Here is a 26,603-nt window from a genome sequence, read left to right as displayed (position 1 = left end):
GCCAGGGGCTGGTTAACTCTCACCCCTTTTACCACCTCAGCTGCTGCCCCTCTCAAACTGTCCCCCAATCCTTGCCGCTTCTCCTCCTCAGAACACTGCCACTCACCTAGCAACTGAGAGGTATGTTCTACCCAGGACTCGTAATCATCCTCCCCGTCGGGGATAGGGGTCCTCCCTGAGAAAGTTCTTAACTTCTGTTGCGGACCCTCCACCCGGTTCACCAAAGAGTTAACGGCTGAGGCCAACTCAGAGCCCTCCCCCTTCCGTGGAGAATGAGAAATAATTACATTCTCCAAATCTGACCACTCCCTCCCTTCATCCCTCAAAAACGATTGGACCCGCTCTCTAAAATCTCCGCCCCTAGCTTCGGGCAACTCCTCTGGTGTATCTTCAAACCCTTCCTCCGTGACAGCCCCACCTCACCGAGGTCACCGATAGACGGCAGCAGTCCCAATTCCTTAACGTCAGCACCCGTCTGTACCAGCACAAAGGCTGAGTCCCCCGTTATACCAATCTTTCTGCTTACAATCTCAACCTTACTGATAGTTCTGACCGTACTCAAACATTGAATTAACACATAATCCGGGGTACGTATATCCACCCCACTTAACACGCAGGCATGAGTAACTGGAACATCCTCGATCTCACACCAAAGTTCGATCTTATCCGCATCCATTCCTTTTAATTCAACCCGGGCGACTTACCCCTTATCCTGACAGAATTCAAATTCGCGGAACAAGCCCCCAAATGTCTTTGGTCTTTGCCCCACTGACCCCCATTGCCTAGGGTGAATAGCCGTCGACCCTGCCAAACAGTGCAAATGTTTTGGTGCGGATAAGGTGTGACTCACCCAATGATCAGCCACGACACAAATATGAAACAATATACAATGTGCGAGTAAAGAATTATACTTCATAGCAAATTTTTGGTAATGGGTTAGTAGAAACAACTACAAAAAAAGGTGCTGCATAGTAACTTATCAGTCTTGTGCACATAATATTTTAATACGTTGGAGCTCACGCGTCCGATTCCATCCACAACGTACTTCCGAGACTCGGCCACCCTCCGAACCCCCGAGGTACAGCGTCCGTTCCCTGCACGTACGTCCTCTCTGCTCGCCTCCCGAAAAGCCTGCGCTCCTCAGCTCAGTGCACATATACAAGATAACAAAACATGACTTCCGTTGGCTAACAAATGAATACGATTTCCATTATCACACTGTATAACCCAAATGTTGCTGTTACAGAGAACCCCTTGCTCAGCAGTTAACATTACGAGAAGCCATTTTAATATAACACTTCAGAGAAGTCATTTTGGTAATAAGCAATCAACAGTTAACAGTCCATCTAGTATACTGAGAGCATATGGTTCAGGTGGTTCTTCATCGCCATGGACAGCTGTGGAGGCCAAGTCGTTGGGTATATTTAAAGCAGAGATTGGGAGGTTCTTCCTTAGTAAGGACATCAAAGGTAATAGGAATAAGGCAAGTGAATGTGGTTGCAAGGGAAAGTAAATCCACCCATGATGGACTGGCAGACAAAACTTGGTGGGTTGAATGACCTAATTTTACCCCCAAGTCTTATGGGTCCAGTATAATTCACAGGCTTCACTGGAAAACTGTATTCTTTCTGAAACTATTTTCAATCATGTTTTGCTACGTGCAACATCTCATTTTTAATTTTTTTTGAAATTATTATTGACAGTGGTGAAATTTGTTGCCCATCCTCGACTGTAATTTCCACCATCTTCTTAAATCATTGCAGCACTTGCTCAACACTTGTGTGAGGAGATTCAGGAGTTTGACCTGGTAAAGATTAGGTTTGGCAACATGGCAATTCAGAAGGAATATCATAAGAATGGATGGAGGGTGGACTATGGAATAAAGGGAAGGAGATGGGGAATTAGAGGAAGGAGTTGGGCAGGTCATCAGAGCAGTAGGGAAGCACTGAATGAGGGAAAACAAAGTGGGGTGATTACCAAAGTTAGAGAAGTCAATGTTGATACCGTCAGGTTAGAGACAATCAAGGCAGAATATGGGCTGTTGTTCCTCCAACTTGCATTTGCCCTCAACATGACAGTAGGCTGTGGACAGACTTCAGTGAGACCTGACACAGATTGGGAGGCCATTTTGTTAATACAAATAACTGATCAGCTGGTCATGTGGCAGCAACTCAGTGCTTACAGACATGGTCAAGTTGTTCAGACCGAACATCCGAATGGGGAAGGAATTTGATCTAAGTGACTTTGACTGTGGAATGATCATTGGTGCCAGACGGGGTGGTTTGAATATCCCAGATATGGCTGCTGTCCTTGGATTTTCGTGCACAACAGTCTCTAGAGTTTACAGAGAACGGTGTGCAAAACAAATTTAAAAATCCAGTGAGCGACAGCCCTGTAGGCAAAAATGCCTTGTTAATGTGAGAGGTCAGAGGAGAATGGCCAAACTGGTTCAAACTGACAGGAAGGCAGCAGTAGCCCAAATAACCACACATTACAACAGTGTGGTGTGCAGGAGAACACTTGAACGCACAGCACATTGAACCTTAAAGTGGATGGGCTACAACAGTAGCAGAAGACTGTGAACATACACTCTGTGGCCACTTTGTGTAATACAGGAGGTACCTAATAAAGTGGCCGCTGAGAGTGCTTTACCACATCACAAGGTGGAGCTCCTCTAACTGAAGTATCTATCTTCATGTGTAAAGAGAGCAATGTTTTTTTTTTGTCTGAAACAAGCTTCACAAATAACGATTTAACGAAGAAGTGTGTAGATTTACCTACATGCAGATAAGCTTATTGCATCCTATTTTTAATAAGATGTGTTTCAACTTCAGATTCTAGCACATGTACACAGACATCTGGAAAACATGCATGTTATTTAATGTTACCTGCCAGACTGCAACAGGAGAGTAACTACATTTTGCCATGATAGTTAACCAAACCTATTGAAGTGAATGTGACGAATTGCATGAGAAATGACAATTGAGTTTGTCATGAAGCTGAGATTTTTTTCAATACATGAGAGATGAGTAAAATGTCAAATGAGAGAGCCTTATGGCATGCAGCATGTGGCTTTCCTTCTCTGAAAAGACCCTGGTGAACGAGATGGTAGCTGATGTGGTAGTATCAAAGTTACCATTACTGGGCCTCTAGCTCCAATTTAATTTATGAAAGGAAAGTGCTTTGGAAAGATCTGTAATTGGGCTCTGGATGGGTGTTTATGTTCAAGTTTAAAGATTGGTTGCTGAGTATTTTTCTGTACACCCTCCTGTATACACCTTACATCTGATGTGACCTTATGAAATGATTGGAGCAATATGGCTTGCACCTGCTTTCAATTCTATGTTCTTTCTTGGGCCATTGACCTAGAGAATTGAAGTTCCTGGAATTGAATGAGTGTGGAATATAGTGTCAGTAGTGGTGACCAGGAAATGAGCAAATTGGGCCGTACAGGGTTTCAAATGTACATTTAATGTCAGAGAAATGTATACAATTTACATCCTGAAAAGCTTTTTCTTCGCAACCATCCATGAAAAAGAGGAGTGCCCCCAAAGAATGAATGACAGTTAAATGTTAGAACCCCAAAGTCCCCCCCCCCGGCAGTTCCCTCCCGCGCGGCAGTGAGCAATAATCCCCCCCCCACCGGCAAAATAAAAGCATCGGCACCTGTCACCGAGCACAAGTGTGAGCAAAGCAACAGCAAAGACACAGACTTGCAGTTACCCCAAAGACTACATTGTTCATCCAGCATTCGACATACCACGGGCTCTCTCTCTCTCCCTAATAAGGGAGAAAGGGGTGTCTCCGTTCCACAGGCTTATTTGCAAACAAATTTGAAGCTGACAACCACCCCCTGGTGGCACAATGTATGGAGCGGTGGTTAAGACGAAAAACATTATCTCTATCTGAAGTACCTATTCAACAAGAATGGCATATTCAAAACAACAAGTGTTTCTTTGACATTGAAGGCAACAACTGCAGTACCACTTCAATGTGATCTGGAGATCCTTGACAATCTAACAAATACATAACAAACAACTCGCTGGTTTACGATGTTAAAAGTCCGTTGTGTTACTTTTTCCGAGCTCTGTGCCCAAAGGTCTCTGGGCACACAGCCTTATATCCTCCATCTCCCGCAACACACTGATCTCCTGCCTGGACGCTGACCTTCGATCTGCCTGTCTCCAGAGCCACAAGATCTCTGCCCTCCGAAGGTGAGCTGAGCTCTTAGGCCACGCCCTTGGCGTGCCAAATAACGACCAGTTGTGAAACCCCAAGAGCGGGTCCCATTCCCACAAAGAACTGAAGTCAGCGTGCAACTCCAGGTCAGGGTCTTCAAAAGAACCCTGAAAGGGAGAAATAGAGATATTAAAGATGGAAATAGAACTGTTTCTGAAGATGCAAGCAAAAGAGACGCTGTTAGGCACCATTAATCCTCCTAAGCACTACAAATTACTTCTGCGACGTTGGCACTTCGCTTCCCACTTGCATGGTCTGCGGAGCAGCTGGGGCTGGACCACACAGTATGAAGTGCACAATATGAATGAAATTTTAAATAATTTAACATTGCTTATGCTTTCACAGTCATTGGCTAATAAACTTTGGGGTATCATGAATTTTTGAAAGATGCAATATACTAGAACTCTTCTATAAATACAGTAAACCCATATTGGTGTTGGCATGCAGTCAATACAAATATCAAAGCAATGCACAGACATTGTCACGGGCTAAAATATGGAATATCATGAAGTTTCGAACACAGGCATACGGCCATTTCATCTTTCTAGCCGCAACACTTTTTTTGACTGTCAAGCAGCCTCGTGTTCACATCATTAATTAGCATGTCAAACGAAATTTGAAAATTTGTATTGCTTTGCAATGAGTTTGAGTTTTGAGCAGGACCAGTGGACTTTCATAAAAGTCCTCATTCCTTTCAATGTTATTGTATCTTACAGAAAATAGAGATCGTCCTTCCGTGCCGCAGTCCAGTGCATCACTCAAATACATGGGATTTCTCAGTTGGGGATCAATAGCGATTAATTTTTAAACCAAGGCAGTATGATTGTAATGCCAGTGCTATCACAGTGCATAAATTAAGATGCTTTTTCTCGTCTGTTTTGTTTCCCTCAGGTCACTATGTTCGTGGCATCTGTGTGTATGGGTTGGGAGACCTGGAGTGGCTGGTTCAAAGTGAAGGCTTATTTGCAAACAAATTTGAAGCTGACAACCACCCCCTGGTGGCACAGTGTATGGAGCGGTGGTTAAGACGAAAAACATTATCTCGGTCTGAAGTACCTATTCAACAAGAATGGCATATTCAAAACAACAAGTGTTTCTTTGACATTGAAGGCAACAACTGCAGTACCACTTCAATGTGATCTGGAGATCCTTGACAATCTAACAATTAAAATAGCGTTCATTTATCTTAAAATATGTAACTACCTATCCATCAGTTAAGTAGTTTCTCATCTACATTTACATTTCCTTTACCGAATGTATGTAATCACTTGGTCTTTGTATTTTATTGGAAGTTTTATATTTATCCCCAATTTTTTTTCAGTTGCTTTGCTGAAATAAGGAATAGCTGCCCAGCTGACCCACGTGCTGCTATGTAATCGCTTACTTTAAAAACATGTTGAGGAGAAGCAACCTGCAGTTTTCGCTCTTTTCCTCTCTAAGTTATGAGATTCTTCATGTTTATCATAATGAAAGTTGTGAATTTGTGTAAATAGGTAACTTGACATATTTTATTAGTAGAAATCAGGGCTTTTTTTTTAAATGAAATTCTACTAGTTACTGAGACTAAAGGATCTGATTTTAAGCCTCTTCCAAATGTTTATGAATGTGCTGACTGTTAAGTGTTTGTAGGGATTGAGAAAATCAGAGCTAATATTGATTAAAAGTAAACATTACGGGTAAAGAGTGCATACATTAACATATCTTAAATAGCACCATTTAACATTGGTAACGCGAGGCTGTTCACAGAAGAATAATTGAAAATAGGTATTGAGCCAGGGATGAGTAAATTACATAACGTAGGTTTAGTCAGAAATGGGTTTTCAGATTGGTCTCAAACATCGAGCAAAAAGGTGGAGATTTAAATCTGGTGCAAATGTAGATAGTTGAAGCCCTAAACCATCAGTGAGGCAAAGGAAGTGTGAGAGGCAGAGTAAGGTAGAGCAGGAGGGACATAGATTTATGTAAATGAATTGGGACTGCATGAGAGGATATTTCTGAGATTTAGAAGTGGGGGAAGCTAAGAATGGATTTTAAATCAAGAGGCGGACTGGAAGTTAGTGTAGATTACAAAGGACCAAAGAAACGAGTGAGCAGAATGTAATGCAGGATCAGATTGAGACAGTAAAGTTTTTGGATATTTCTGAAATTTTAAAAAGTGCAAATGTGCTGCAGAAAACATAGATGAATTTTCTTGTCAATACAGTGTTGAAAGTAATGTTGAGTAAATCGCAGATTTAGAGCAGCTTGACTTAATAAAACATGATGCTTTTTACTTGACAGTTACTGTAATTATAACGTGAAAAGCTTAACAAAAACGAGAATGGGTATTATATCCAGTTCAACAAGAATGGAATATCATTGGTGAAAATGTGAGTGGAATTGTATTTACAATTGCAGGATTGGTGTTGATGAGCCATTTCTTAGAGAGTACTTGGCTGACTCCAGCATGTATTTGGTCCTCAACTTAGTTCCAGAGTCAGCTTGGGCCTTGACTACGAATTTATTCGAAGTTCACAGATGACGCTAGGATTGTTGGGTTGGAGCTGTTGACAATGTGGAGAGTGGTATCAGTGATGCCAATGTGATGGAGAAATGGGCTGAGGAATGGCAGATGGAGTTTAATCCTGGTAACTGTGAGATGATTCATTTTGGAAGTACTGATGAGGCCAGGAGATGGTTCTTGGAAGTATTGAGGACCTTAGCGGCCACGGTGTGTGGGTCCAAAAGTCTGTGAAGGTGGCAGTGAAGATAGATAATGTGGCCAAGAAGGCATGTTCAATACCGTCATTCATTAGTTTGGGCACCAATTGCGAAAGCAGGCAGATTATTCTCCAACTTAATAAAAAAACACCTTGCTCAGATCTCAGCTGAAGTACTGCCTTCTGGTGTGTTCATCACACTATAGAAAAGATGTGATGACGCTGGAGATTGACCAGGATATTGTCTGGAATGAGGTGAGGAGAGGGCCTCTTTTGGTTACGGATACACAGCCTGGGCAGTACGATACAGAGAGCAAGCTGTCGCCCGTGTAGCAAGCTCCCCCTCTCCACACAACTGATGAACCCAAAGGAACAGCAGAGACCAATACAGTTTGGTACCAGCAGCGTTGCAGGAGTAATGTAGGACTGCCTTAGGGATTCCAGCTCCAGATGTTTCCCTCAGGGTTTACTCTTGAAGTCTTCTCCATGAGTGGGTGTAGCTGCAAGGCAGCAGAAGTTTGAGATCAGAGTTTTCCTTCTCCTAGTTGAGCTGCCAACCATGACTGACGAGCTCCATCCGCCCAAAGCAATTGGTTTTAAGGCGCCAGTAACCTGCCTTTGCCCCTTCTCCTGTCAGTAGAAGCAGTTCCTGCTGGGCTTAGTGGCTAAGCCACACGTGAAGGCCAGGAGCAGGACATGGTTGGCTGAGGATATTTGAAGCACACACCATTGGGAACATCAGAATCAGGTTTATTATCACCGGCATGTGTTATGAAATTAATCGGTAGTGAAAGCTTGTCTCCATTACCGCCCCCCGGCTATGACAACCGTACAGAATCTGGAATGGGGCATTGTAATTGTAAGCACTGACAGTCTTGGTAAAGGATTTCGGCCTAAAACATAGACTGTTTAGTCCTCTTCGTAGACTCTGCTTGGCCTTCTGAGTTCATCCTGAACTCTGTGCGTGTGTTCCTTCCTTCCTTCCTGGAACGGAGGTTAAGAGGGGACATGACTGAGGTGCAGTATAAACTATTAAAGTGGGGTATAAATAGAACAGGCTACCAGAATCTTCTCCATATCAGAGGTGAATAAACAGGAGGATGTAAATGTAGGGTAAAGTGCAAGTGAGATCTGAGAGGAGCCTGTTTTCATTCGGAGAATAATGAGCATCTGGAATGCACTGACAGCAAGATTGGGGAACCAGAGTCATTGATAGCATTTCAGAGGTGTTTAGATAAGAATTTGAATGGTCTAGGTGTGGAGGGCTATAGGCCAAGTGCTGGAAGATGGAATCAATTCAGAAGGGTGTAAACTGGTTGGTGTTGGTATGGACGTAGTTAGTTTAACGGACTCTTACTCTGCTGTACGACTTGGATTCTGTTATAAAATGACCAGCGAAACAACTTTTGCATCTGTGCTGCTGTTTCTAAAGTAAATGTGGAATTATAGCATAGGAAATCAGTGAAATGAACGAGGAACATTTTTGTTGGGGCAAAGAATTCCCCAGTCTGAAAGCGAGGTATAATATGTACCAGAGCTAAAGGGTATAAGGAATAGTATTGTTATTTTGTGTATTTTCCATATTTGGTAATCAAATCCATATTAATTAAATTGTATGCTGTGCATATTACACTGAGATGGAGCAAATATTAACATTTAACATACACTATGGTAGAATGTTCTTGACAAAAATGATTTATTTGTTTCTTGTTATATTGTTTGGAGTCCAGAAATTAATATTGCTGATAGTTAATTTTATATCTCTGTGTCTGCTACTTCTATGCAAGTTCTAGCTCATTTATTTTGAGTTAATATTTTTGGTAAAATCAGGGACAAGGAAGTGCTAAGTGATCAGCTGGTAGCATTTCCAAAATGAATTGGATAAAACAATACTATAAAAGAGCCAATAACTACCCCAAAGTTTAATATTTTTGTAAAACACCAGTATTAAAATAATATAGATTGGAAAATTGAAGTTTGCAGAAGAACCAGAAAAAGAAACTTTCATTCTTTAGTTTCCAAAAGACTGAAGTTACCTGTGTTTCATGGGGGTGCTACTCCCTTGGTTTCAATATTCCAATTATGGGCTAAATGTACTTTCAAAATTGGTTGGATTGCACTTCAATTATTAGTCTACTACATTCACTATTAAACTATATTATCTTGCAGTTATTGGCATTTTCAAAATAGTTTTATTTCTGTAATAGTCCACAAAAATCAATTCAGATTGCAATATTTACCAAGTATGTTGTATTAATCTTATAAACTGATATAATTTGTTCAAGTATTTATGTGACTGTAAAGGAAATTCAGAAGCCAAATAGCAAACCTCTGTGTCATTAAAGTGAGTATTGCATTTCGTATTTTTACCTCAACCTTTTGCTTTTGCTTTGTGTTCAGCTCCCTAAAGTGTTATTAAGAACACAATAACTCCTTTTGGTTCCTGTTGACATTCAGCTGGACTTTTTTTTAAATATATGTAGTTTGTGGGCCGATATTTTAATAGTAAAGTTGTTGAATGGTAATATGCCCAGGCAGCCTGAAGTTCTTAATAGCACCAGAATTATTGTGATTCCACATATCTGAAGATGTCGCACATAATAAAGTGAAATGGATATTTTTTAAAAAGTTGCGCAAGATATTTAATGTTAGAAATAAAAGGCCTGGACTACAAAAAGGGCAAGTCTTTATAACATGTAGTTAGTCTGCAGCTGGAGTATTGTTCCAATTTGGTATCACAGTGAGAAAGGATGTTAAGGTCTTGGAGAGGATGCAAAGATTTAAAAAAATATGCCATGAAGGGACTTAAGTTAAATAAATATATTAGAGGAGCTAGTGTTGCCCTTGCAGCAGAGAACGGATATTTCAGAAGAGTTTTGACAGTATAGAAATGCAAACACTGTTCTATTGCACAAAAGAGCCTGCAACCACAGGTCGTGAGAAATGGATGCAGGAATGGGCTGCAGGTTACTTTGAACATGCTTGGCCTTTCCATTTTACATGTCTGGCTCTGTACTATGCTTCTTCACTACTATATGATCTCTGATTCCATTATTCATTCCAAATATTGATACCAAACTCAAAATACTCTAACTAAATGTCCACATCTCTGGGACAGAGCATTCCAGGATTTTATTGCTGAGTGAAGATATTGGGTATTTGTCATCTCATTCCTTGTTGGCCAGCCTCATATTTTGAGATGTGACCCCTGGATCTACACTCTCCAGCCTAGGAAATGGCTCCTTTGTGATCCACCACTCCAATTCCCCTTAGAATCTTTTCCTCACCCCCCCCCCATTAAACTTGCCTCCTCTTTGGTTATACCAACCTTTCATAGTCTCTCTTCATAGCATTAGTTCCTCACCCCCAATAATCTTTCCAGTGAGTTTACCCTGTACTATCTCAAAGCTAACTATTTTTTTCTAGTGATAATGCTTTGAAAAGAACAGGAGGCATCTTAAAAAGCCTTCTCATATAGTGATATCTGAACTGGAACAGGCTGCCAGTCTGTAACATTCAAAGGGAAAATTGAATAAATATTTGGGATACACGAGAGAACTATGAGGAAATGGCAGCAGAACTTATTGATTTCATATCTCTTTAAAAGGCATGAGAGGGCCCCTATGATTTTTATCTTGTAGCTGAAAGTATACCCACTCTTTTGCACTCCAAATGGTTCCAGTGAAAACTAATGGCTGTTTCTAATGGTCAAAGATGCTTCAAAATTGTTTGAAGTAAGAGTGATTCGTGCAGTTTGCTGTAGGTAAGAAAATTGTCTAGTGATTCTGTGTTCACCAGGATATGGTTAGCTTAAACTGTGTGTATGATTGGAATTAACATCGGTGTGGGGCCATCTTTAATCAAAATAGCATACTGAATAAGAGAGTAACTATTGTGGTTGCGTATTATGAAAGCTTGCTGCCTACTGGATAGATGCACTTCCTTGTGCATGTTAATGCATGAGACTATGGGAACATAAATCTTTTAGCATTTTGTAATTCCACAGTTGAACTGCTTTTCAATTGTTCACAAATTATCCTGGATTTGTGCCTGGTTTTTGTGTGAACCTTGTCGATAAAATACTTGATGCTAAAATTTACAATGGCATTTGTGAACTTGTTGCTGTGTAATTGGATCCTCCAGCTATTGATTGTGCGATGGTATCTCAGTGTTGGGCCTCTCAATTACTCAGCCCATGTCAATCTAACTTTGCTGCGAAATACCATGAACTTAAAAAGAAATTCTTCCGTTGCTCTGCAGGCGGTCCCATGACATGGAGGCCACGGAGGAGCATAATTTCTAATATGCAGTCTGTACAATGCATTGTGCTTGTTAATGTTGCTCAGTCACGACAGAAATAATCTCTGATGTGACAAGAAAACATTGTGTCATAGGAGCTGATTATAGCCTTTCTTATTAGATAGCCCCATATCCTGACTATGTTTCATTTTTGTTTTGTAATTCCTTGTGAAGAAACAGTTTACATTTGAGATTGAAGGTATTGGGACCATGTTTAAAAGTTTCACATCTTGGTTGACTCACTGTTGGAACCTGCCTGACTATAAAGGTTCTTTAACTTAGAATATCTTAGCCAGCTGATAAACTGTAAAGGTGATAAAGCTTAAGATTATTCTTTTATTCTATTTTTTTAGTAAAACTTACAAATTTTCTTTCCCTGATCAAGAGTGCTGTATAGGATCTGTGCTCTGTGGAGCACTGCAGGGCAGGTACCAATGTATGTGCATTTGCACTATGTAGTTGCGTCAATATGCAAACCAAATAACTTAACTTTTGATCAAGGGGAGTAATGCATTTGTGTGCAATATCTAAATGCTTCTGAATCATGGTTTAAATATTTTCCATTCAAATTTCTTTCAAAACAAAATATGCAGAATCTGCTTGTATCCAACCTCAAGTCCTTCTTACTCAATTATTAGATGTTATTTGAATGCTGTGGTTTGGTATCTGTAGATTGGAGATTGTGTGAAGTTCTATTTTGGGTATTGTACTGAAAATTATGATTTAAGCTTCTGCCACTATGTCATGTCTGTGTCTAATATGTGCAAACTTCTGCATTAAAAACAATAAGCAGATGCTGCTGATTGTTTAATGTAAAATCTTCCATATTTTGATATTTGCATATTCTTAAAGAATCTGAAAAATTACGGTACTGTGATATCAGGTTTGCTCACCTATGAAGACCTTTAGTTATTCTGTTCACATTGCACTGCTAAAATATATCTAAAATAAAAGTTTGCACTTAATTTTCCATTAATTTAGTTTCTGTGAATTTACTATAAGGAAATCCTCTTAATTATTCTTTATAAGCCAGGTGAGATTCCTCATGCTTTAAGTGACTTGCTACCATTTTGTGATTTGATGTGAGTTTGGCATATTAATGACAATGCTACACATTATTTACATATGCTGGCTTACCCTGATTATTGGGGATGGTGGGAGTGTGGGCATTTTGTATATTGATTTCTTGCATATTCACAATAGATGCTTGTACAAATAAAGATGAGACGCCTTCATAATGTTTTATTGAAAAACAAAAGCTGCATATGCTTGAAATCTCAATTTTAAAAATTTATAAAGGAAAATGATTGTTCAGATTGCCAGCATCCATAGAGAGGAACAATGAAGGTCAATGGACCTACAGAACCAGTTATGCTATAACTTTTGTTTTTGTTTATCTTTCTTGATCTGCTGAGTATTTCAAGCAATTTTCTGGTTTTATTTTAGAAATATTATTTAGGTTTAATTCTTTTTGCACTAAGGAATACACAACCAACTTGTCATTACAAATGTCCCACAACAGTTTAATGATCTTTAATCTAGATAAGACCGAGATGTGCTTTTTTATGCGAGAGAAAAGTATACAGTGAAGATAGAACCGGGAGGAGTTTTCTGTACAGAGGGATCCTGGGATCCTGAGCGCACTGAAAGCAGCAACGCAAGTGACAGGGTGGTTAAAAAAGTACACGGCATTCTTGCCTTTTTTGATCAGGAAAATGCATTTAAATAAAAGTTGGGAAATCATACTGCGGCTGCATAGAACTTTGGTATGCCTGAATTTGAATATTGTGTGCATTTCTGGACATTGCACTACAGAAATGATGTGGAGACTTAGGAGAGGGTGCAGAAAAGGTTCACCAGGATGTTAACTGGATTGGACTGTATTAGAACAGTACAGCACAATATCGTCCCTTCTGGCCACGATGTTGTGCTGGGCCTGCTGTGTCTGTGCATCTACATATCAAATAAATAAAGGCATGCACTCAGAGCAGAAGTTAACTTGTGTATTCACTTTGCAAAGAGAGCAGCAAATCAATGTGCATGCATAGCTTATCAGTCAATAATTAGTCCTAAGGGAAGTCATTGTTCTGAAAGAAATAGATCCATACGTTACAGACCCTTTAACCTATTCAAAGATCAATCTAAACTTCCTTTCCCACATACCCATCCATTTTTTATTTCTAAAACTCTTTGAGTCTCTTAAATGTCCTCATTGTATCTGCCTGTACCACCACCCCTTGCAGTGTATTCCACGCCCCTACTACACTTCGTTTAAAAAAAACTACCTCTGACATCCTCCCCCCACCCCGGTACTTTCCACCAAACACCTTAATGTTATGCCCTTTGTATTAGCCATTTCTGCCCTGGGGGATAAAGTCTCTGTCTATCCACTCTTAAGTATCACTCATATCACCTTGTACACATCTATCACGTCACCTCTTATCCTCCTCCTCTCCAAAGAGGAAAAGCCCCAGCTCGTTCAACCTATCCTCATAAGAAATACCGTCTAATCCAATTAACATCCTGGTAAATCTCCTCCACACCCTCCACATCTTTCCTATAATGAGGCAACTAGAACTGGACATAATGTACACAGTGTGGTATAAGCAGTTTAATAGACCTGTAACATTTACCTCGTGGTTCTTAAACTCTGTCCCTTGACTAATGAAGGCTAATGCACCATACATCTTCCTAACCACTCTGTCCATCTTCCAAAGCGATTTTGAGGGATCTATGGATGTGGACACCCAAGGTCGCTCTGTTCCTCCACACTCTTAAGAATCCTGTCATTAACTCTCTCCTCTTCCTTCATTTTCAACCTTCCAAAGTGAATCACATCACACTTATTGAACGCCATCTGCCAGTTCTCAGCCCAGTTCTGCATCCTATCAATGTCCAGTTGTAACCAACAACAACCTACACAATCCACATCATCACCAACCTTTGTCATCGGCAACATTCGCGACCCTCAATGACTCCTCACCCAGAATATTGTATATTACAAATAGATTCCTTCTGATCAGATAACTAACTATAACCTACTTCAATGTAAAAACTCCCAAAACAACAATATTGTCTGAAATGTTGTCGTTTTTGTGACACAGGCGTAGAGGTCATTAGCTGCCTTACAAATGTAGTAAAATACAAATAATCTATTTAAGTATTTGTTGAAGGATAAACATTCCCCAGAACATTGAAGGGAAACTCCTTCACTACTGGAAACTGGCTTAGAAATGTTACGTCTGCCTGAAGGAGTTTGGTTTAACATGCCATCTAACAACACTAGGCTGCTGCAGTATTTCACTGGATTGTCATTGTCTGCCTGGATACACTGAGAGTTCATTTTGACTTCCTGCAATAGAGTAGGAAAGCTGATAATGAATAATAAACTTGGCTTACATCTCTCTTGATTTCCTACTTCAATGGGGAACAGGTGGCACAGGTTTTGCAGACACAACAGCAATGTTTGAAGAGGCATTTATACAGCCAGGGAAAAAAATGGAGTATAGTTGATGTGCAGGCAGATGGAACAGGTTCGGACTGCCATCATGTTGGCAGAGGCATGGTGGGTCCGAGAGCCTGCTCCTGTGCAGCACTTTCCGGACAGTAGCACAACACCGAGCCAGAAGTACTGTATACAAGTCGGTGGTAAAGACTTCGAGACGCAGGAACAGAGTGAGACTGCTTGGTCCATCGTGGCTGAAAGAAAGCGAGTGCAATGTTGGCATTCATTAGCATTCGATGACTAGAATATAACAACAAAGGTATGTTACTAAGATTTTGTGTTGTGTTGGGCAGAACACATCAAAATCAGGTTTAATGTCACTGGCATATATTCGTGAAATGTGTTGTTTTGTGGGAGAAGTACATTGCAATACATAATAAACTATAATTTACCATAAGAAATAAATTCTTAAAAATTAAATAAGTAATGCAAAAAGAGCAAAAAAAAATTAGTGTACATGGGTTCATTATCCCTTCCGTAATCTGATGGTGGAGGGGAAGAAGCTGTTGCTGAAACGTGCCTTCAGGCTCCTGTACCGCCTCCTTGACGGTAGCAATGAGAAGAAGCCATGTCGTGGGTGATGCGGTCCTTAATGATGGATGCTTCCTACTCGAGGCATCGATCCTTGAAAAGGTCCTGGATGCTGGGGAGGCCAGTGCTCACGATGGACCTGACAGAGTTTACAATGTTCTGTAGCTTACCTTGACTCAGTGCCGTGCCCCCCCCCCCCACCGCTAGATGGTGATGCAGCCAGTCAGAATGCTGTCCATGGTACATCTGTATAAATTTGCGAGCGTCTTTGGTGACACGCCAAATCTCTTCAAACTCCAAATGAAATACAGCTGCTGTTGTGCCTTCTTTGTAAATGTATTGATACGTTGGGCCCAGGGTAGATCCTCAGAGATGTTGATACCCAGGAATTTGAAATTGCTCATTCTTTCCACTTTAGATCCCTCAACTGGTATGTGTTGCCTTATTTTACCCTTTCTGACGTCCATTATCGATTCTTTGGTTTTATTGACATTGAATGAAAGTTGTGTAATTTTATAATTGCAGATTAACAGTGAACTCTATTTTATAAAGTCATTAAACATTAATTTGTTTGGCTTATTTAATTAATTTAAGACAAATTTTGAAAATGTAGGTAGCAGAGTCAACTGTTGCAACTGTCTTTGATATAGATATGCTATTGTTAGGTTTGTTTTTAATTGATCACATCTCTGTTTACACAGACAGTATCCGTCACAGATCTTATTTTCTGTTATCTTTGGATAATGTGCCAGATTACCACACTTTAAAATACAAATTCATAAATAGTCATAGTTATAGTCATAGTCATACTTTATTGATCCCAGGGGAAATTGGTTTTCGTTACAGTTGCACCATAAATAATTAAATAGTAATATGTAAATTATGCCAGGAAATAAGTCCAGGACCAGCCTATTGGCTCAAGGTGTCTGACCGTCCAAGGAAGGAGTTGTAAAGTTTGATGGCCGCAGGCAGGAATTACTTCCTATGACGCTCAGTGTTGCATCTCGGTGGAATGAGTCTCTGGCTAAATGTACTCTTGTGCCCAACCAGTGCATTATGTAGTGGATGGGAGACATTGACCAAGATGGCATGCAACTTGGACAGCATCCTCTTTTCAGACACCACCGTCAGAGAGTCCAGTTCCATCCCCACAACATCACTGGCCTTACGAATGAGATTGTTGATTCTGTTGGTGTCTGCTACCCTCAGCCTGCTGCCCCAGCACACAACAGCAAACGCGATCGCACTGGCCACCACAGACTTGTAGAACATCCTCAGCATCATCTGACAGATGTTAAAGGACCTCAGTCTCCTCAGGAAATAGAGACGTTTCTGACTCTTCTTGTAGACAGCCTCAGTGTTCTTTGACCAGTCCAGTTTATTGTCAATTCGTATCCCCAGGTATTTGTAATCCTCCACCATGTCCACACTGACCCCCTGGATGGAAACAGGGGTCACCGGTGCCTTAGCTCTCCTCAGGTCTATCACCAGCTCCTTAGTCTTTTTCACATTAAGCTGCAGATAATTCTGCTCACACCATGTGACAAAGTTTCCTACTGTAGCCCTGTACTCAACCTCATCTCCCTTGCTGATACATCCAACTATGGCAGAGTCATCAGAAAACTTCTGAAGATGACAAGGCTCTGTGCAGTAGTTGAAGTCTGAGGTGTAAAAGGTGAAGAGAAAGGGAGACAAGACAGTCCCCTGTGGAGCCCCAGTGCTGCTGATCACTCTGTCAGACACACAGCGTTGCAAGCTCAGGTACTGTGGTCTGCCAGTCAGGTAATCAAGAATCCATGACACCAGGAAAGCATCCACCTGCATCGCTGTCAGCTTCTCCCCCAGTAGAGCAGGGCAGATGGTGTTGAATGCACTGGAGAAATCAAAAAACATGACCCTCACAGTGCTCGCTGGCTTGTCCAGGTGGGCGTAGACACGGTTCAGCAGGTAGACGATGGCATCCTCAACTCCTAGTCGGGGCTGGTAGGCAAAATGAAATCACACCTTACTATCAATAAAAGTCTGATCCAGTTTTAGAGTCAGAATACCACAAATTATGTTACAACCGATCAGTTATTACAGATAGGACAATCCATAATAACTGGCTGGATATAATAATACAAGATAAACAAGGAATAACAACTTATATATAGATATAGCCATTCCAACCACACATAATCTAGAGAAATCAATAAGTGAAAAACAGCAAAAATATGCTGAATCAGAATCAGGTTTACTATCACCAGCATGTGACGTGAAATTTGTTAACTTAGCAGCAGCAGTTAAATGCAATACATAATCTAGCAGAGAGAGAAAAATAATAAATAGAATAAAACATAATAATAAATAAACAAATAAATCAATTACATATATTGAATAGAGTATTTTAAAATGTGCAAAAACTGAAATACTAAATATTAAAAAAAAGTGAGGTAGTGTCCAAAGCTTCAAAGTCTATTTAGGAATTGGATGGCAGAGGGGAAGAAGCTGTTCCTGAATCACTGAGTGTGTGCCTTCAGGCTTCTGTGTCTCCTACCTGATGGTAACAGTGAGAAAGGGCATGTCCTGGGTGCTGGAGGTCTTTTATAATGGACGCTGTCTTTCTGAGACCACTTTCTAAAGATGTCCTGGGTACTTTGTAAGCTAGTACCCAAGATGGAGCTGACTAGATTTACAACCTTCTGCAGCTTCTTTCAGTGCTGTGCAGTAGCCCCTCCATACCAGACAGTGATGCAGCCTGTCAGAATGATCTTCACGGTACATCTATAGAAGTTTGAGTGTATTTGTTGACATTCCAATTCGCTTCAAACTCCTTTTATGCATGCACAAATTGATTACAAAAGCAAAGGCTGTTCAATTAACCTTGTGAATTAGAAAAGATAAACTAGGTTCACATGCACTTCTCTGATAAACTAAACCCACAGCAAAAATAACAGGGTTGTTATCATGGGTGACTTTAACTTCCCTAATATTGATTGGCACCTGATTAGTTCCAAGGGTTTAGATGGGGCAGAGTTTGTTAAGTGTGTCCAGGATGGAATCCTGTCACAATATGTTGACAGGCCGACTAGGGGGAATGTCATACTAGATCTAGTATTGGGTAATGAACTGGCTCAGGTCACAGATCTCTCAGTGGGTGAGCATCTGGGGGACAGTGACCACCGCTCCCTGGCCTTTAGCATTATCATGCAAAAGGATAAAATCAGAGAGGACAGGAAAATTTTTAATTGGGGAAGGGCAAGTTATGAGGCTATAAGGCTAGAACTTTCGGGTGTGAATTGGGATGATGTTTTTGCAGGGAAATGTACTATGGACATGTGGTCAATGGTTAGAGATCTCTTTCCTCCGAAAGGCTGCTGGTTTCGAGAGTTTGCTCTCCCCACTGCTTTCAGAGATGTTATCAAAGTTCTGAGATTTATGGATTTGACTGTGGTTCGTATTGGCCCCTTTCATTACTATGTTTATTTTTGTGTTCTCACCCATTTTTTCTTGTTGCCAATTGGTGGGCTGGGGGTTTGCGGTTCAATGTTCTTGTTGCCGTTTCTCCATGTGGGCGATCTGTTAGATTTTGTGTGTGGGGGGGTTGGGGTTTGCAAGTTTTTGTTTCTTTTCTCTTTTTGTGCGGGGGTTTGTTTTTTCCTCAACTACTTTTGTGTTTTTTTCTGTACTCTATGGCTATCTGGAGAAGACAGATCTCAGAGTTGTATTCCGCATACATATTTTGATAATGAAACGAACCTTTGAAATCCAGGGAGATTAATAATAAGTAACCACCTTATTTGGTTCCATGCTCCACATTCCTTTCCTATGGGAATAGCAGAAGGGAATAGTGGGGGGAGAAAACTTAGTGGGAACAATGTGCAGGTAGTGTAGAATTGGGGGAGTTGAAAGAAACAGGGTGTCACTGAGATGGGGTGTAACAAAAAGATTCCTTGTTCTGATTCTGCAGAAAGAGGTATCTGCAAACAAAGAAGGCACTGTACACATTGCAATCAGAGGTTATAAGAAATTATTAGGATTATATCAAGAGTAAAGCACATAAATGAAAATGATGCATGAAGTAGTAAAAGAGGGAAAAAAAACAAATGCACAGCATGAGGGAACTGTAAGTATCTGAAAGCTTGTCCTGTCACAGACTTATTTGCTCTCTCTCCCTATATCCCTCTATCTCCATCTCCCTCTAATCTATCTCTATATCCCTCCATCTCTCTAATCTATTGGTATCTCCCTCTATCTCTTTAATCTATCTCTATCTGACTGATGATTGCGCCTGCCAGGATTTGCAACAACGCTTCCTCTGAAATTCCAATACATAATTATTGTATCTTTATACCTTCTAGGATAAGAAAGATTTTGTTCGTGCACATTGAATATCAACCACACAACATAAACTCATTTCTTCTAGTTCTGGAATAATACCGACTATGATCCCAGTCACAGTTACTTCCATTGCAATGAGGAAAATTACTTCCTTCACATTTGGATACAGCCGCTCTGTGCCCTTCCCATTCACCTAGATAATTTTCTCTACCTGGAGGAGGTCCATGTTGTTGATGGAATAACATCCAGTGTTCTCCTATCAATTTTGTTTTCAGGTAATGCAGCTAACAATATTTGAGCTTCCATCAGTGGCTCCTCCCCAATAGCCAGTTGATCTAACAGAGCTCTAACCCTTTTCTTGTTCCCATCCTTCTTCCACAAACTGGATATCAGGTCCATCTCGTGGAGAGTCTGAGTCTCTAGGTGACAGACTGCAGAGAGCTGTACCACTCTGGATCAATCCCACGCTCCCCGCCCCCCGTCAGTTACTCTTTCCACTATTCTTTCGACTTCAGCCTGGGTCACGAGCGAGGCAGTATGCGCAACTGCCACATTATCACAGGCTTTTTAATTATCACTTTATAGTCCCTCTTTAGTCCTGACAAAGGGTCTCGTCCCGAAATGTCGACTGTTCGTGATGCTGCCCGACCTGCTGAGTTCCTCCAGCATGTAGCTTTGACCCCAGCATCTGCAGAGTATTTTGTGCTTATTACCACAATGATGTTTCCTTACCTGCTTCCCATGAGGATATCATTCATCTTTGCCTTTTACACTGCTGCCTTCAACAGAGCCAGAAATATTTCTCTCTAGGTTCATCCCCCTTTGCCGGACTCTGTGCTTCTTTTAGACAGCAGAGCCTTAATCTTCGCCTTCTCAAGTCAGGAGCTGTGACCAGTGAGGAGGTGCCTCCGGCGGGACGACACTGTCCTCACTCACTTTGCACCGTTGTAGCCAATGATACCAATGATAACAGATGCGATAAACCCCTGCATGTGTAACTACAGACTGAAGCATCGTAGTTCCCTCGTCTACATTGCGCTAAGGTGCGCCCTCTTTTCTCCAGTCTACTGAAAAGGGCTAAACCCTCAACACTGTGCATCAGACTCGTGTGAGAACAAGCCCACAGGCTCAGCGTTCTTCTTCCATACCTGGTTGTTAAGATCAGTTTGATTAGAAAGTGAAAGCAGATCATTTTTCTCCCCTATCGTTAAGTGTATTCTGTCAGCACCCATATCCCACAATCGAGTTAACCATGCAGGAAGGGATTCCCCAGTCTTTTGTATATATCCACACAGAATCAGAATCAGGTTTATTATCACCAGCATGCGATGTGAAATTTGTTAACGTGGCAGCAGCAGTTCAATGCAATACATAAAATTGAAAAAAATCACAAAATAATAAATAAATGAGTAAATCAATTACAGTATATGTATATTGAATAGATTAAAAATCATGCAAAAGACAGAAATAATATATTAAAAAACTGAAGCTTCATTGTCCATTTAGGAATCGGATGCCAGAGGGGAAGAAGCTGTTCCTGAATCGCTGAGTGTGTGCCTTCAGGCTTCTGTGTCTCCTACCTGATGGTAACAGTGAGAAAAGGGCATGTTCTGGGTGCTGGAGGTCCTTAATAATGGACGCTGCCTTTCTGAGACACCGTTTCTTGAAAACGTCCTGGGTACTTTGTAGGCTAGTACCCAAGGTGGAGTTGCCTAGATTTATATCCCTCTGCAGCTTCTTTTGGTCCTGTGCAGTAGCCCCTCCATACCAGACAGTGATGCAGCCTGGCAGAATGTTCTCCATGGTACATCTATAGGAGTTTTTGAGTGTATTTGTTGACATACCAAATCTCTTCAAACTCCTAATAAAGTATAGTCACTGTCTTGCCTTCTTTATAACTGCATCAATATGTTGGGACCAGGTTAGATCCTCAGAGATCTTGACACCCAGGAACTTGAAACTGCTCACTCTCTCCACTTCTGATCCCTCTATGAGGATTTGTATGTGTTCCTTCATCTTACCCTTCCTGAAGTCCACAATCAGCTCTTTCACCTTACTTTGAGTGCCAGGTTGTTGCTGCAACACCACTTCACTAATTGGCATATCTCACTCCTGTACACCCTCTCGTCACCACCTGAGATTCTACCAACAATGGATGTATTAACAGCAAATTTGTAGATGGTATTTGATCTATGCCTAGCCACACAGTCATGTGTATATAGAGAGTAGAGCAGTGGGCTAAGCACACACCCTTGAGGTGCACCAGGGTTGATCATCAGCAAGGAGGATATGTTATCACCAATCCGCAAAGACTGTGGTCTTCTGGTTAGGAAGTCCAGGATCCAATTGCAGAGGGAGGTACAGAGGCCCAGGTTCTGCAGCTTCTCAATCAGGATTGTGGGAATGATGGTTTTAAATACTGAGCTATAGTCGATGAACAGCAGCCTGACAAAGGTGTTTGTGTTGGCCGGGTGGTCTAAAGCCATGTGAAGAGCCATTGAAATTGCATCTGCCATTGACCTATTGTGGCGATAGGCAAATTGCAATGGGTCCAGGTCCAGGTCCTTGCTGAGGCAGGAGTTTAGTCTAGTCAAGACCAACCTCTCAAAGCATTTCATCACTGTCGATGTGAGTGCTACCAGACGATAGTCATTAAGTCAGCTCACATTATCTTCTTAGGCACTGGTATCATTGTTGCCTTTTTGAAGCAAGTGGGAACTTCCACCCGTAGCAGTGAGAGGTTGAAAATGTCCTTGAATACTCCTGCTAGTTGGTTGGCACAGGTTTTCAGAGCCTTACCAGGTACTCCAGCGGGACCTTCTGCCTTGCGAGGGTTCACTGTCTTTAAAGGCAGCCTAACATTGGCCTCTGAGACAGAGATCACAAGATCATCAGCTATGTTCCCTCTAAGCTGTGCGTGTGCACACATTTTTCAACCAGCGCACAAATGAAATTAATGTGCGCACAAAAGGTTAGTTACCTAAAATAATGTAGTAATCAATAATTATAGTTATTGAAAATAATCTTTTAGCTAAATGTTTCTGTTAACTAGTTAGTCGGTTTTTCAAATACCACAATGCATGTCACCTCACCTTTCCTGTTCCAGTTTGTACAGCTGCATCATGGCAGCAGCCATCTTTGGTGGACAGTGTTCATATCGTAAGGTTTACAAAGATCTGTTTCAAATCCTGTAGATAGCTTACTAAGTTTTTATTCAAAAAGATCAGTCAAACGACCCTGTGGCTAAATACTGTCACAAGAAATTGATAAACATTACATACAAAGTAGTTTTACAGGTTTTAAGTGATGCCTTTGATGAACTGGCTGCACTGTGCAAGATTCTGCAAAAGAGTGGCCTGACACCGATTGATTCACTTCATTTTGCGCGAGGCAAAATTAACAAGATAAGAAAGCAGTATCTGGGAGACAATGTTTCATAGAGAGACAAAGTTAAAGTTTTGCTAAGCCAACAACATGAAGAAAACATCACAGTAGATCCAAGTTTGCTGTTGACTTTTATAAATAGTCCTTGTGTTCATTCAGAAGAAAGGTTTCCTGAAGATGAGGTACAAGAATGGTCAGCTTTTGATTTCTCCACAATTGAAGATTGTGACTTCACATTTGGTGATGAACAAGTTAATGCTTTATGTCTAAAATATGATTTTCTAGCTGAAAATACTGTAATAGTTAGACAGTCTAATGATCTCAAATTTTCTGTGCAAGAAAAAATTAAATCCAAACTGATTTCAAACTTTGCTCAAATGGTGTCATTTGTACTTCAAAATGAACAGTTTTGCGACCATGCACAGTTGGCGGACATTGGGGGAACCTTTCCTGCATCTAGTGCAAACTGTGAGCGAGGTTTTAGCCTAATGAATCAACTCAAAAACAAACTGAGAAATCGTTTAGGTGAATGTCATTTGAATATGTTAATGAGAATCAAAAGCTGTCAATTGGATGGAAGTTCTATTAGTCTAGACAGAGTTTACAAAGAATGGGTAAATGCCAAAGACAGGAGAGAGAAAAAATAAGTGTCTTAAATATGTATGTATTTTGTTGTTATTCTGTGCAGTTTTGTCAAATATTTTGTAAACCTACATAAACTGTCCCATGTGTGCATTCAGTGCGCACGTACTTTTGTCACAGGAAAAAAATTTGCACAACATAAGATTTTTGCGCACACCGACTACTAAAAATTAGAGGGAACATTGGTCATCAGGTAGTTATACTCTCCCTTTCAAAGTGGGCATAGAAGGCGTTCAGTTCATCTGGTAGTGAAGCATCGCTGCCATTCATGCTGTTGGGTTTCGCTTTGTAAGAAATAATATCTTACAAACCTTGCCAGAGTTGTCGTACATCTGATGTCGCCGCCAATTTCATTTGAAATTGTCTCTTCACCCTTGAAATAGTCCTCCGCAATCATACCTGGTTTCTGCCCCCTTCTCCACAACTTCCATGCTCTAGTCACTCTTTCCTCTTATACAATTTATTCACCATACAGGGCAGACAATGGACCCATACTACCAGGTCCTAATGTGTGAAACCCTACTCATAACTTGATAGGGGAGCCTGAAGACCATCTCCACACCAAGTGTCAGAATCAAACCCACCACTGCTGTACCAGATTTTGAGATCCCAACCCTTAGCCATCACTCCCTTCCTTCTATGGGATCTGGATCCCTGATCCCTCAGCCTCGCCAAATCCTCCTGACATTCAAGATTCAAGATTGTTTATTGTCTTTCTTTAGAGTTCAAGTGTAAAAGAAAACAACGTGATTGGTACTCCAGATCTGATACAGCATAATAAAACAATAAGCATAAAGAACACAATAAATATGCTTAGCTTATATTCATAAACTGATAGTATGCACATAAATTGATGCTACGTACAGGAGTATCTGTACATAAGTTGACTCTAAAAAGAAATGATAAAGTTAATGAGTGAACACTTTAATGAGAAGTGTAGATTAACCAATGGCTTGGGGGAAGTAATGTGCTATGGAAGTGCTACTGGGTTTGGCTTTGTTCATGGGCTGACATAGCCAGTTCAGTCAGGGTGACATTCTGTTGCTCTGGGCTTACCACTTCCTCAGGGAGGGTGACCGCTTGTAACTCTACTGACCAATATGTCTCCTATGTCATTTCCATAGCAAGATCTATAAGGCTGTACCCTTACTCTCTTCCTGTTTGGAATAGCCTAACTTATTGAACAGAGTGGCTACTATACCCATTGTAGCCCCCCCGGCCACCCTCAGGGTCGCTCGGCTCGCTGTCATCTAGGGAAACAGCCTCAGCCCCACCAGACTGGATAATTCGTTTGTGTGGATACTTTGTGATGTACCCCACCCCGCCCAAATAACAGACAATACACCAGATGCAATTAAATGATTTACAGTTTATAGATATTACTGGAACTATATAATTAAGAGAGAATAAAATATAAAAGGAAAATAAAAGGCACCACACTTATCAAAGCTCAATCTCTTGGTGCACAAAACCGCTGGAGCTCAAGGACCTTCTTCTTCACCCTGCGACCCCTCGGACCACCTCGACCAGCCGCCTGGGACCAACAACGGTGGTCAACCAGACGCTCCACACGAGTCCATCTCCGTCTCCTCGCCGAACGCCCTCCTCGGGGTCCAACCCCGATAGCGGACACCACAGTACATCATCCATCCTCTGTCTCGCTCTCCTGCCTTTTGCCCCAAAACCCCGCGCATACAGTATCTTCAAATACACCAAAAACATAACAACTATCCCAATTGGTTAATAGCACCCTCTTATCACCCTCTAAACCAAAACAAGCTGCTAGCGCAAACTTTCTCAGCGTTTAACACAACAAAGCCGCATTCCCCACATTAACATAACAAAGACGCCATTTTAATTAGCCTCCGCAGTAACATAAAAGTTGAAACCCTCTTATACCGTGATGTCACCACTACGGTTCTCCACCTTGGCCCTCCAACACGTGGGAGGGCAACGACTGGACAATCAGATGGCCAGTTCTCCAAAACTACCGGTGTTGTCCGACCACTCTGCTACCCTGAATTCCACCCCGCCTGCGGGTACACACTGTTTGTGGAATGTTGTACTGAATCCCATCAACTTCACCAATCGTGTCACACAAAAATATTTTAAGTTTCTTTCCTTGCCCTTTCCTGATTCAACAACCAGAGGTATTCTCAAACAAAGGAGGCACTGCTGCACATGCATTTAAGGTTATAAAAATATATTTGTTATATAAATAAGAAAATACAGAAAGAAAGAAATATGGTTAATGAAGTAGTAAAAGAGACAATATAATAGCCTGTCCATGTCTCTAACTCCAGCTCTTATCACTAGTCACAACCCAAGATTCCCATTTGCACAAAGAAATTGCCCCACTTTATGCTCCTCAAAAATCTCTATATCTTTTATAGAAACATAGAAAATAGGTGCAGGAGTAGGCCATTCAGCCCTTCGAGCCTGCACCACCATTTATTATGATCATGGCTGGTCATCCAACTCAGAACCCCGCCCCAGCCTTCCCTCCATACCCCCTGACCCCCGTAGCCACAAGGACCATATCTAACTCCCTCTTAAATATAGCCAATGAACTGGCCTCAACTGTTTCCCGTGGCAGAGAATTCCACAGATTCACCACTCTCTGTGTGAAGAAGTTTTTCCTAATCTCGGTCCTAAAAGGCTTCCCCTCTATCCTCAAACTGTGGCCCCTCGTTCTGGACTTCCCTAACATCGGGAACAATCTTCCTGCATCTAGCCTGTCCAATCCCTTTAGGATCTTATACGTTTCAATCAGATCCCCCCTCAATCTTCTAAATTCCAACGAGTACAAGCCCAGTTCATCCAGTCTTTCTTCATATGAAAGTCCTGCCATCCCAGGAATCAATCTGGTGAACCTTCTTTGTACTCCCTCTATGGCAAGGATGTCTTTCCTCAGATTAGGGGACCAAAACTGCACACAATACTCCAGGTGTGGTCTCACCAAGGCCTTGTACAACTGCAGTAGT

At 41.2% G+C, this 26,603-nt stretch overlaps 1 protein-coding gene across 1 annotated transcript in view; it reads left to right on the top strand.

Moving 5' to 3' along the window:
* LOC134358038 (N-acetyllactosaminide beta-1,6-N-acetylglucosaminyl-transferase-like) overlaps positions 1–12,405 on the top strand; it is a 59,662-nt gene extending 47,257 nt beyond the window's left edge. Inside the window, exon 3 of the mRNA XM_063069915.1 lies at positions 5,131–12,405. Within this exon, the coding sequence (XP_062925985.1) occupies positions 5,131–5,378 (248 nt within the window). The 3' untranslated portion in view covers positions 5,379–12,405. The remainder of the gene's footprint in view (positions 1–5,130) is intronic.
* The last annotated feature ends 14,198 nt before the right edge of the window (positions 12,406–26,603 follow it).

Source organism: Mobula hypostoma, chromosome 17, assembly GCF_963921235.1.
Source record: "Mobula hypostoma chromosome 17, sMobHyp1.1, whole genome shotgun sequence".
NCBI classification, from domain to species: domain Eukaryota; kingdom Metazoa; phylum Chordata; class Chondrichthyes; order Myliobatiformes; family Myliobatidae; genus Mobula; species Mobula hypostoma.
This window is presented reverse-complemented; position numbering and strand designations above follow the sequence as displayed.